The following is a 13415-nucleotide window of genomic DNA, read 5'->3' as shown; positions in this document are numbered from 1 at the left end:
CCCTCTCTCTCTAAGCCTCATTGAAACACCACCAGCATGGTAGCTAACAGGCCCCACGTCCCTCCATTCAAATGAGACAGCGCTGCAATGTGCTGCAGTTTTTTAAGGATGTGACAGCCACGTTTCGCCAAATGACACCCGATCGTGCTTCATCCAGCGTCCGGGACACTTCGGCGAGAGATCCCACAAGTGTCATGTGTTATTTCCCAGAGCTAAGTGACAGAAAACTGCTGCGTGTGTGCATGGCCCACCTGCCCACCGCTGCGACAGGCCTTCCCCGAGCGCGTTTCCTAATAACCGTTAATAACCGCTCATTAGTTCTGCTCCGGGTTGCTAGGCAGCATAATAACGGTTCTGCGGAGTGTTCTGCGCGTGATCGTTGGCCGTTTCCAAGCAGTTGTGAGCGAGGATACGATTTCGTGCTGCCCACTTAGCATTTAGCCAGCTAACAGCTTTTGCACAGGTGGTGTGGTTAGACTTTGCAGCCAGTCCGCTAGCTGGTTAGCTAAATACAAAATGCGACAGTGTGGGCCTTCGTTGATAGCGAAGATTTATTTGACTTGGAAACGATTAAAAACGGGATTCAGCTGGCAGACTGCCGGGAGAGTGTGCCGTTACACCGCTGCCCTCGGTGCTGCTTAGATTGTAGGTAACTCCGAAAGTCTGGTGTCATTTCGGAGGAAGTTAGCTATCATGTGGGAAGGCCCATTTTGAAGTCTAGCTGTGCATGCAGAGACATGCAAGGTTTTAAGTTTCTACAAGTTTGCTGAATTAAAGTTTAACTTGAGACGAAAAAAGCAAATACACACAGCGAAAAATCCAACTTTAAGTTAGGAATACATGCTTCACCGGGGTCAAACTCAGGCTGACAGTTCAAGAAACGGAACATGGCTAACGACCATAGGAAGGGAAACCTCACTGAACACTTTATTCTGCATGCTTTCACACTCCTTCCTGCCCTCAAAATTGAGTATTTCTATTGGTTGACTGTTCCTCAAAGTGAAAGTGTATGAGCCAAAACCCGTCTTGGCTCTTTTTAAACAGCTTTTTCATATCTTGAATATTTGGCATGTCAAGTGAATACATTTACCCATTGATATCTAATTATCCCACCATGATTCATTGTTATGTTCTGTATTGATTGCAGAGAATTTATAGCATTAAATTTAAAAAAAAAAAGGTCTAAATTAAGTATCGGCCGATAGGGCTCTACATTAACAGTTGCTCAGTGTCCTTGGGCAACTGGATTTGGATCTCTGTCAACTATTTAATTTGGTCTGGTTGCCCCATTTGTTACCAGGACTCCTTTTAATAGTGCACCCTCTGTAAAATACTGATGAAAGTTTTGCTGTCACATTGATCTACTCTGTAAAAAAAAAAAAAGACAAATGAATAGGCGATTGGAGTAAACAACTTAAAAAAAACATTGTCTAACATGGAACAGAAATTCTGAAATTAAAATGAAAGAAAACTTGATAAACAGGTGGGGCAGCCAACTTGTCAGAGGCAGAACAAGACACACCAGTAGCAAAAGGGATTACGTTACTCTGAGTTTAAACACAGCAAAACAGGTAATACTGGAAATTCTTATCAATACTGTTCTGTGTCTGCAGATAAAAACGGCTTTAATCCGACAACTGGCCAACTACAACAGTATACTGCAGTATTCTGCATGTGGTCATTAATCCTATTTTACATTATCTTGCACATCTTCCCCTTAAAAGTAGTATACTAACATCACTGTTGATTACATTTAGTGTGAGTAGTAAAGCTGAGCCACTGTGAGAGATTAAAGATGTTTTACTTTTAAGGCAGTGCTTTGTTAAATAAATCAGTGAGATTAGTTGCAGCAACCTCCTACGGAGTTTTAGTGATAAATTTAGTCGCCAATAAAAAATAAAACGGTCTGTTAAAACTGCCTTGTTAATGCCACATTTAAACAGCAGCGTTATATAAACAGTTATTTCTTCTCTCTGGGTGTTTGTGTTACGGTAGGTTTGCATGTCCTCATTAACATTGACGCTTACTGGTTTAGTTGAAGCATCTAGACGCTGCACCATTCGTTCGCTGTGTAGCGATAAGACGGATAGATGCTTCTCTGTTTACAACAAGTTATGGGTTATGCTGGAAAGCCTTAGGAATGTGTTGTCCAAAACAATTAAAGACACATACAGGAATCATGCATTGCACTCGGGCTATTTCTTTATTACACTGAACGTGGCAACTGCACTTTATTCCTACCCAAACTCATTAAATTAAGCAGTGTGAAGAGCCAGCTTCCTCTTGGTGCATGCACATTGATGACAGAGGTCAAAAATACAGCCACGGATAAGTTTTAGAACCAACCACATCCACTGTTCATTGTATTAAGGAATAATTCACTGAATTGAATGACACTTTTGCAACTTTAAACTACGATTGCAACATCCTGTTTTTCTTTTTTTCTTTGTGTGTCTGTTTACTTCAACTCAACGTTCCACCACAGCATAAATCTTTGAGTGGGATAGTAATCCTCATCACCCCTCCTTGGAAAAACTACACACTGTGTGCACAAACAGATCACACTAACTGCCAAAGTTTTCAGCTTAGTCATTCCAAATGCACACAGAGGGAAAACGCACAAATAATGCACCAGACGTTTAGCTAAGATTTACAATACTTTACTCTCGTCGTGCTACTTAAATTCACACTGAAATGTCTCTACAACTATTGCTTGGGTTGCAGTTGAATTTGGTGCAGACATTAATGTTCCCTGTAGCATGAATCCTAACATTTTGGTAATTCCCTGATTAATGACTAATGTAAAACTAATAAAATAATACCCAGCAACCTCAGCTTTAAGATGTGGATTTTACCCTTAGCATGGCACACTAACCTGCTAAATGTTATCATCTACCTATCTGTATGCTTTCTAAGATGATTACATGTTAACATGTTACTGACTACACAATATCAAAATATCGCAGTACACAAAATTAGGGCTGCAAGTAATGGTTATTTTCCTTATTGATGAGTCTATAAATTAATCATTCAGTCTATAAAATGCCAGGAAATGGTGTCAACTCCCATTATCCAAGGTCTTCAAATGTCTTGTTTTGACAAACAGTCCAGAACCAAAAGATATTTAGTCCATTTTCCCAGTGGAAAAAAACACTAGCTGAAAGCAGCGGATTATCAAAATAGTTGCTGATTAATTTTCTGTCGACCGACTAATTGTTGCAGCTCTACACAACACTGATTATGCCGCACAATGTTAGCAGAGAGCCCTTTTGAGTTAACCAATTAATCACCAAGAGTAAACAAAATATTAGAAACAATTTGCAGTGTAACTCAATAAAATTAAAACACAATCACAAAGTCAACACCTCTAAAACAGTTTTAAGGAAAACAATATTATAGCTTTAAGTAGAATTTATTGCAGGGATCTGGCTTAGACAGTATTGGTTTTAGCTTTGTTGTTCTAATAAAGTGGCAGCAGGGAACAGTAGAAAGCAATTTTACTTGTACGTAACAGTGCTATTTGTCCTTGGGATAATTAATATCGGGGTGGGGGTTGAAATTGTCATTCCAGTATCATCCTTTTATCTTACAAGCATAGCAGGTATCAAATTGTCCAAACAACAGTTAACAGTTCAGACTAATTAAAAATAAATTGATGTTTTTAAGGCGTACTGCTGACTATATCAATAAATGACGTTGTTACCACATCGTTGAATTGCTGAGAAGTTGCTTTTGTGTGATAGCACCTGTCTTTAAGCAGAACAAATGACTGGGATTCCTTTCTTCCAGTGTCACACTACTTTGAGTTTCATGCTTTGTAATCATGTCACCCTATTACTACATCACACCAATATGCTGGCATATTATTGGCATGCTCCAGAGATTCATTGAAAACTAGTCTGACCTTATTTGTACTGGCGCTGAAGCATTTTCATGCTCAGCCAAGTTGTCCATTAATAACTGCATACCAGTTTAAGAGAACAAACCCAGTAGTGAGGCCTGTAGCCCTTGTTATGGTTAGAGTACACAGATTGTTTGATCCGCAATCACTTTTTGGGGTATTATTGCCGTGGTGTACTAAAAAAAGAAGTGGTTTGTAGGATGTGTTGTCCGACCACATTGGGAAAAGTGTTTATACCTTATCTGAATGGCCACACTCTGAGGCAAAAGCCAACCGTCATAGAGAAGAGGGAGACTTCACTATATTGTTTAGAAACTGGGATAATTGCACGTTTCTCTCTCCAGGAAGTCATTCATAGTGTTGCACTTATTTGTACATATTAAGTACCAACAAATAGTCATGTATCAACCGAAAAAAGAGACCAAGAAAGAAGTTTAAATCCGGGGTACTTTCTTCCCTACGCCGCACAGAAAGCCAGTCATGGCGTGAAGTAGGTGTGACTGTCAGATCGTGCGTTTTGGAAAGTTACAGAAATGGCTACTCGCACCGCTAATACAACAGAAAGATATGGGGAGAGGGGGTTTCCCATAGCTATCTGACAAGCAGTTCTGATAGTCCCTTAATAGTAATGTGACTCATTTAAATCCATAAAATCTGAATTGAAACGTGCGTGGATTAAAAGTCCATTGCTTTGTGTTGACAATGTCAGGTGGAAGATCGATGAATTTGGCTAAATGTCACTATTTATTTTTAATGTTTTTACATTTTTACTACATGTTGAAGATAACAGATGTGGCCTTGTTATGACCCTGGATTCAGTTTTAGGGTATTCATGTGTATTTGGTCAAAGCTGTTGGTAGCAAGTTTTTACTTGACTGATGATTTACAATGCCTACATCTGTATTTTCATTTACCAAGAGAAATTTATATTCCAGAATCAATCCCTGGAACATCCTGTTCTGTGTTGTACCAATACATAAATTGTAGTAAAGCTTATTAAAATGATACACATCATATTCTAATACTCTTTCAACACTGCTCTTTGTTATGCTAGGCCCTTCCTATAGCCCTGATGCGCGTGTGTGGTGTCGTCACCAAACTGTGTTAAAATCATACAGATGGCTAATTTGTCGTAATCCTCAGTCCAAACGAACAGCAAGGGAAGCTTAGTGTGGTACGTGTGGCATGCCTGCAGAAAGAAGCAAAGGGACATTCTTTCTGTTGTGATTGTATTAGCCGTCCCAAGGCCGTTGGATTACGGCTGGCTGTTTGTCGCTTGTAGTGCCATTTCAGCAATGTGGGCCCTCGCGTGGGGCCTCGTTGGCAAAGAGTTACATATGCTTGAGCTGCACTTTCTTTTCTCTGTGCCTCCCCTTTCACGTTGCACTGGGAGGATTAACGGCGTGGCTAGTGAGTTCATTTCACCTTTTCTCCATTGCTTTGTGTTTTGGATGCACATGTGGACACTTGCGTGGCACAGTGCGGTGTTTGCTCCGATGGATCATCTGTCAGGGGTGTAGTAGACTACAGTTGATAAGACATATGAAACAGGAATGAAAAACAGTAAAACAATGTTTTTCTAAATAGTGAATAGCAGTTCACAATTTGGTCCTAGCAAGTTATACCAGAAGAAATTGTTGTGTTCTTGGCCAGTTATTAAAGTCCATGTGAAACGGAAATCAGAGCCATTTGCATCTGCATATTTACGTGTTTCCTGTAAAAAGAGCCAGTTGTGGAGGAACTTGGTAGCCAATAGCGCTGTGTGTTATGCCCTCCAGTTAAGCAGCTGTAGCGGACCCATTAGCTGACTCTCCCAGCACTAGGACCTACTAGTGAACAGCACTGCAAGACTGGGACTGAATGCAGCATCCGATGTCAACGGAGGACAGTTAGCGGACAGGGGATAAAGTACAGAGATGTTTTTGGCCGGGTTTGGCTCCTGCCACCCTGGGGTTCAAGTCCTCTAATGTTAGCTGCACGAGCTAACTAACTAACAGCATCTAACAATACAGGCAGCCTCTTTTAGCAACGAGTCCATCTGGAAACTCTGTAAATCACCTTGGTACCACTGTGGTGAAATTGTTCTGTCTGTCTCTGCTGAGCCCCGTTTGGTTGCACCAGACAATATTCTCTCTATAAAATATCTGTCTATCTGTGTCTCTCTTGCACACACCGGGTTGCCCCGCGCCTCTCTATATGTGTGTCTCAGTCGACTTTCTTCAGGAACTTTTATAAAGTTGCACAAAAAACACAACTCGCATTCAGGATTTTTTTCACCCATGATTCCGTTTCAATAACAGCAGGCGAGCCACGAGCCATGGAGGAGGCTTGTTGTTAATGACGGAGCCTATCGAAACAATCAAACAACGTGGTAACGAATGGTAACTGTACCAGCTGATGCGTTTACTGCTGAACACTCTCGCTTATTCTGGTCCGTGCCAGTAAAATAAAGACCGAGCGTCTGTCTCTGTTTCTCTGCAGTATGACTGTCACTAGACTGCATAGGAGGGGCGCAGCGAGGGCAGATTGTCAATAGTTAATCGATCGCGGATACTTGTACTGTGAGTGAGAGATGCTTTGCTGAAGCACAAAACACAAAAAAAGTGTAAAAATATTTTCGGTTCATTATGAAACTGGCGGCCCATAATCTCTGACAAATGTAGCAGTGTTTATGCGTTTTGTTAAGTGAGTGATCATCATTTAATCATAAATAATGAATTTACTGCTGACACTAAGAGAGAACTCGTTAAATCTTTGTCTGGATCTGTTTAGTTTTTAAAATCACAAGCACTTAAGTCAAATGTTTCTGTCATCCAAGAGGCTCAGACTGCTTCTTTGAGTTTCATTCTGTCTAAAAAAAAAAAAAATAAAAATACATGAAGTTAGAAGAATATATACAACTGCTTTGGGTTGTTTTGATGAGTGTGCTTTGTGTTCTTCGTTATATCCTGTGTTAACAGCTCAAAAACCTATTTCACTAAAAGCAAACAGTCCTGTTTGTGTTCATGGTTTATGTATAACACTTCATGACTCATCATTTCATGTTGTACTTTACCTTTGTACCAGTTAGCATTTCACTCTTGCTGGGGGATTACTGACTAATAAGAGCCCTTATCTAGATATCGAATGACGTGTCTTTTGAATCAGTTCCAGCATTGAGGTGGATGGCCCTCTCCTTCACTGTGTAAACTATTTGACTACCCTTGATTTGTCTTTTCCTTAAATTAATATTCAAGATTCCCTAGTTCACATTAGGAAACATGTGTTTTGAGAGAAGTGGGTTTTATAATATTGCCTAAACTAATGGTGTGTATTGATTTCTTCCCACAGTACATCTTCGGGGAATTCAGCCCTGATGAGATCAATCAATTTTTTGTGACTCCACGATGTTATGTCGAGGTAAGGAGCCGGATTACAATCTGCGTTTACATTAATAAATCATGATCACATTGGGTAGCCATGCTGGTTCACCTTTTACAAGAAGATTTGGTCGTCTCTGCTGGTTCTACAGCAGCAGCAGTCTGCAGGATCTACTTGATGGAAAGCAACTTCATGGGAAATGTAATTTAAACTTTGGCAAATATTAGTCCTGCACTACTTTGGAAATGAGGCTCCAGGTTGGCCAAAACATATTACAAATGTGCCACGATTAAGTGACAGTCTTGGTTTTTTTGTACAGTTGTGAATTTGATAATACTGTCGTTTTTGGTTCTTTCCATTCCAAAAGGTTTGTAGATATTCACCCTATTTTTAACCATTGGTAGCTTCTGCTATCGTTTCTAAACTTTTTTTTGTCTCTTCACAGCTTCCTCCGTTCAATGACAAAGTGCCGTGCGTCACTCAGTCTTCTGGTATGTACATTGCCCTTACACTATTTTGGATAATGTTTTTATGGTTGGCATTAAATTACCCTACCCTCTCTCAGGAGCTGAGTATTCTCATGCTCTTAGTTGACATCACTGTAGTTTTTCAAAGCAGGTCTTTTTTAAAATGTAATATAGACTTGCCTGGCAGGGAGACGGTTTTCATGATCATTTTTTGCAAATATTTATACATGCAGCATATATTGTTTAGAATGAATTACAAATTCCTTTAGATATTGACAGTTTCATTATTTTAAGAATATGATTAAGAATATTTTTATTCTTTAAATTTCGAGCCACCCAATTGAAAATGTATCGCAGCCACCTGTCTTTGGAATGGTACCAGTTTGCACATGACATTTGCCTTACCTTGATTTGTATTGATTATTTAGGAAGTTACTGCACTCCTGCTGTACCTTATATTATGGAGTCTATGGGACTGCAGGTTTGCGGTGAGTTGAGGAGTCTGACACCCTGTGGCTTGACTAGCTGTTGTACGTTTGCTGTAAAACTCAAAATCCAGGTTTCAAAAACTGGTGGCTTTCTAAACCTTGCGCCTGTATTCTTTCTCTTGCCTGTTGGTAAAATCTGTAGAGCTTTGCATGCTCAAGATACTGTCAAGTATCTTATCTTCTCTTGCATATAATGCATTTTCACCACTGCAGGGCTCCGAGTTGAATTAAAATCGGATTGAATTTTCGTATGATTTAACAATCACAGCTTATTTACTAAGGGCATAGTGATGATTTGATGTGGTTGCTAACGTGTGTACATATTTAGCCTTACATTAAGTTTTTACTGCTGGATGCATTTTACAGTCATAAGTGTGATTTTCAATAACACTAACAGAAGATCTTCTAATCCCAGTAGAGGAAGTAACCGCTGTTTTCATACTTAACCCCTGCAGAACATCAGGGTTTTACAGTTTCGGTGACCAGTCAACTGCGTCATGAGTCTTTTGGATGATTTTTCTGGTCTGCACTTACTAATGTTTCCTGTTTGTTCACCTTCTCACTTTGCGCCTCTCACTGCATAATCATTTACTATTCAAGCTGCCATGCAACACATTTTAACTAAACAATGAAGTACATTTGTTTTGTAATTATGACATACATTTGTTTGTGTAGGTTGTTGTTCTACATTGGTAGTGGTGCATATGTACATCATTGATGTGCAGTCCATTATGAAAATATTCAGACCATTTCACTTTTGGCATATCTCTAAAATATATAAGATGTTTCAAATGTATTAATCTTATGTATAAAAGTTGAATAAGCCTAACTGAGTTAAGTAACTAATTAGTTTAATTTGGGATAGTGCCACACAAGCACATAGCAACATTTTTAATAATCATATTTTAATGAGATGTTGCCATCAGAATACAAACTGTATCAAGCATGGTTCATTTACACTCATGGTTCATTTACGGATGACATTTGAGTGTCAAATCAGAAAAGTAAATTGTCATCCTGCTATCACAGTTTAAAAAATGCTCTGTTGGAAATATTTGAATCCTCTAGAACTGGACTTGGCTATCTATAAAAGAATATTATATAAAACTTCACTAATGTTTGAAGGTGGGTAGTGCTGTACAGCAATGTTTAAGGTAGGCCTGTTAATGTCTTATAGTATGCCAACATTTGTCTTGTTCTGTTTTGTTTGTTTATTTATTACTTTAATCTATATTTATTAGTTAGTTAAATTAAGGTAAGCTTACATTTTGTTGAGGGATTTTAGTCTATAATTTTTATAGTGAGGAGTTACAATAAATCCCATGTGCCTAGTTAAGGTCTGTCTATGACTCTTTTGTCAAAGGACCTTTAAGTACACCTTACATTAAAACAATTAGGGAGAGCTACTAAATGCCAACCCATAACCGATAAGAGGTTAAATGTTTTGCCTTTGTGGCAGATTAGCCCAAACAGAACAAAGTTTTTGTATAAATATTATACATTTAAATGTATTTCTATACATTTCACCTTTAAAGTACACTGTTAAGCACATAATTCAGATTTAGATTCTTCATTCTTACTCTTGGGATTAATAACAATCTTTTTAAAAAGCAATTGGAATCGGTTATATTTTGTAAATAATGCCTGCTGAGTGTCACATGGCTTTGTATCAGAACCCAGATTTAAATGGTAGTAAAATCCAGGCCATGAACAAATCATTCAGGACCACATACATGCCTGGCAACTTGATGACTGGCTGCTACTTATTAGGAAATTATAATAGCTCAAAGACAATATTGTCTCACTCTAATTGAAATGTTAAATGTTGAATCACCCCACTTCTGGAATTGTTAGCAACATTCCTGGGATCCACATAAGCCCAGAAGGAATGTGGTTTAGTTGAGCAAAGACACAACAGTAGTTGTGGAGCCAAAAATAGGTCCAGCAGGATTTTATTTTCTTCTATTTATTGTTAGGTCTGATCCTGTCAGAAAGCTCCCACGACCCCTTTTAAGGTGATGCCGTACTTGTTCAGAAATTAGGAGTTTTATACCAAACTCTGCAGCAGAGAGTAAAATACAGCAGTGTCTGTCTTTTTATATTGAGGCTGTATTTGAAGACAAGATTTTGTGTTCTAATTGATTATTGAATTGATGTTTTCTGCAGCAGAAGACTATCAGCGCATTGAGTTTGGCGTTGACGAGGTGATGGATTCCAAGCCTATTGGGGTGAACGATCCTTTATACAAGGTGTCGAGCACCCTCAACCCCCAGGCTCCAGAGTTCATCCTGGGCTGCCAGGCGGCCCAGAAGGCCCAACAGACTGCTCCTCCAGCAGCTGATGTCCCTGATGGAACCCACTTCAACTCGCTGGATGGCCCTGACTCGGAGGCCTCAGCTCTGGACAATCACCAGGCCTGCCAGGACATCGATGGACTCCCTGGCAGCCTGGGACAGCGAGAGAGAAAGAAAAAGAAAAAGCGACCGCCTGGGTATTACAACTACCTTGACCCATCAACTGGCAGCAGCAACAACAGCAGCAGTGCGGCAGATGGGACGCCTGTGACAGCACTGGTGAACGGACATGCACTCGGTGGCCCACACCACAGTGCTGAAGATGTGGACGGTAAGGCGTTGTCAGGGGCTGAACTTTTGACCCCTGGGCCTGTCTCGGCGGCAACATCAACAGCTGCTGTGGCAGCAGCCAAGTTTGTCCCTACATCCACTGCCAATCAGAGGACTTGTGATAGCCCTGATGACTCTTCTTTGGAATTAACAAGTGGAGCTGCCTCTTTATCAGATGGCAACAATGCAACTTCCTCCTCTTCATCCTCCTCTCAAAGCAGAGGGATGACAGAGGGACCGAGGACTGCAGATCAGCAGCCAGATCATTTTGCTCCACAGAGCCCCGAACTTTCAGATACTCCACACAGCCCCTGCTCCGAATCACCTTCTCCACGTCCTTCAGCTGCTGCGGCCGTCTTCTGTGTCGCCACTTCCATTATGACTACTGAACTGGAAGGAAGGGAGCTGGCAGACAGTGGGGTGGCCAATGGGCTAGCAGAGCCTGATACTCCTGTCAGCACAGATGGACAAAAAGAAGACTGTGAGAGTGGGGAGCAGGCTCAGCAGGTCTCCCCTGACTCTGCTGCCCAACCGGTAGTGACAGAGCAGGCCCATTCACCTGCAATTCCAGCTGCCCCTTCTGCCAACCTCCCCAAATCTTGGGCTAGCCTCTTCCACAACTCCAAGCCTCTGCCTGGGGGCCCTCAGGCCTTTGTGGAGGTAAAGAATGTTGTGGAAGTTGTGTCTCCCTCCCCCGCTACGCCAGAGCAGCCTGAGAAAGTTGGGGAGGTCAGAGATGGCCCTGTCCACGTATCAGAGGATCCTATGGCCCCTAAACTTGCAGGTATTATATGAAGATGCTTGTTGTATATGTTTAAAAATAGCCCATCGTACTTGTTTTAAGGTTGTTTCAGCTTGAAGTGTTTTGCTGCAAGAGATGCCTGCAGTACTGCTAAATTCACTCTCCCCTCCACTTGGTGGCAATGTTGAGTCAATTGTATTGTTCATACTCCTTGTTATTCCTGTAGGAGTCTTAAACTTTTACACATTTGATGTTTTTAGAAGAGAAGAAAATGACCAGTGTTCATATTCTGCTGCTGATTATCTTTTATATCTATAAATATTAAGTTTGAGTTGCTCAATTGCTAAAGGTTATAGGCATGTTGCATTCATGTTCAAGATATTCAAGAAATGAACACTAGATGGTGGTACTACATCCAGAATAGCTGTCAGATATAAAGTCATTAGTCATTACCCAACACCATTATCATTACACAAGTAGGCTGGGAATACTTAACAAGGCCCACACCTTTTGGGAGCAAAATAATGTTCCTCTCACAAAGCTATAGCACTGTTGGAGGATTTCTTTTCTCAAATGTTTTAGGGATTATGTTATTGTCTCTGTCTCCTCAAGTGTGGTGTTTAAAGAACATGCTGTATGTTGTGTGCAGTTTAGATGCCATGAAATATGATCGTTCACTTTGCATTAATTGAAAGCCAAACATTTCTTAGGGTCCACGATGGCCTGACACAAACACAACACAACTAGGTACATTTGTTGTTTAAAGAAATCTGCAGAGTCACAGCTTCAACATTCACTTAGGTGGAACTGTATCATTTCAGCCAAAGAGGAGAAAAGGTTTTCTTGAAACATCTCATTGATCAGATCAGGCTAGAAAATAAGACTCGTGGTTTGGCTTCATGTAGAGAAGGATCAGTTGAAGTGAACACACAATACAATCAGGCACAGTTTAGTGTGATTTTGAGATCACTTTGTGGTTCATTTATTTAAGAACTTATAACATTCAAGTTATCTTGTCTTTCTGTCTCTGAAAAAGATTGTGCAGTATTTAAGATTTGTCTGTTTTAGATTCTGATTCTGCTGCATGTATGTACACAGGTTTAGGTTGATTTACAGTACAAAGCTATACCTCATTTGTTTCTGTCTACCCAAACACTTTTGAGTTTGAGTTCCACTTTAAGCACTTATGATGTCTAATTTGAGATTCCAAGTTTCATTTTATAGTCACGTGTGTTCCTTTTTTGAGATGAACATTTTACTTATGCATGCTTATGAACCCGAAACCTTGTATTTCTATCCGCAGAAAATGTTTTCCTTAGCTTGACAGCCATCAGTCATTACAGCATAAAAACAGTAGAACTACTAGAATTACATTTACTGTAAAGAAGCAGTGGGTCATATTGACCTTCTCGACTCTTAGTTGTTTTTTCTGTGGGAGAATGGTGCGACATATTGAGATTGCAAATGTCTATCCGTCTACAATCAGCAGTATGATTACAGACAGAGAGCATCCTCATTGTTTGGTATACTGTGTCTTTTTAGTTCCTAATCAGTTTTTATTTGAATGCTTTCATTTGATGACGTTAAGTCTGCGCCAGTGTTGAAGGTCACAGAGCTTGAAACGCACAAACCCGCTTTGAAATGACGTAGTACAAAATAATAAATATATAACACAGTGAAGTCGCCACACCTTTCTCCTACAAGAGAAGTAATTAAAGTCTTTGTGGGGTGAGTATGACCCACTGGCACATTTTTTGTTTAAATTCTTAATACTTCTTTCTTCTTTGCTCTAAAACCGCATTACCTTAGGATATGTTTAATAACACAGTCAAG

General features: G+C 40.1%; 1 protein-coding gene across 2 annotated transcripts in view; it reads left to right on the top strand.

The window, feature by feature from the left end:
• Positions 1 to 13415, top strand: part of usp10 (ubiquitin specific peptidase 10) — a 20441-nt gene that overhangs the window by 516 nt on the left and 6510 nt on the right. Inside the window, exons 2-5 of one of the 2 annotated variants that reach the window (XM_035651910.1) lie at positions 7232 to 7300; positions 7707 to 7752; positions 8157 to 8216; positions 10386 to 11624. In XM_035651910.1, the coding sequence (XP_035507803.1) occupies positions 7232 to 7300; positions 7707 to 7752; positions 8157 to 8216; positions 10386 to 11624 (1414 nt within the window). Of the gene's footprint in view, positions 1 to 7231; positions 7301 to 7706; positions 7753 to 8156; positions 8217 to 10382; positions 11625 to 13415 lie in introns of both variants that reach the window. The other variant, XM_035651909.1, reaches the window with a different exon arrangement.

Source organism: Morone saxatilis, unplaced genomic scaffold (assembly GCF_004916995.1).
Source record: "Morone saxatilis isolate NCDOM2014 unplaced genomic scaffold, NCSU_SB_2.0 Contig11, whole genome shotgun sequence".
NCBI lineage: Eukaryota > Metazoa > Chordata > Actinopteri > Moronidae > Morone > Morone saxatilis.
This window is presented reverse-complemented; position numbering and strand designations above follow the sequence as displayed.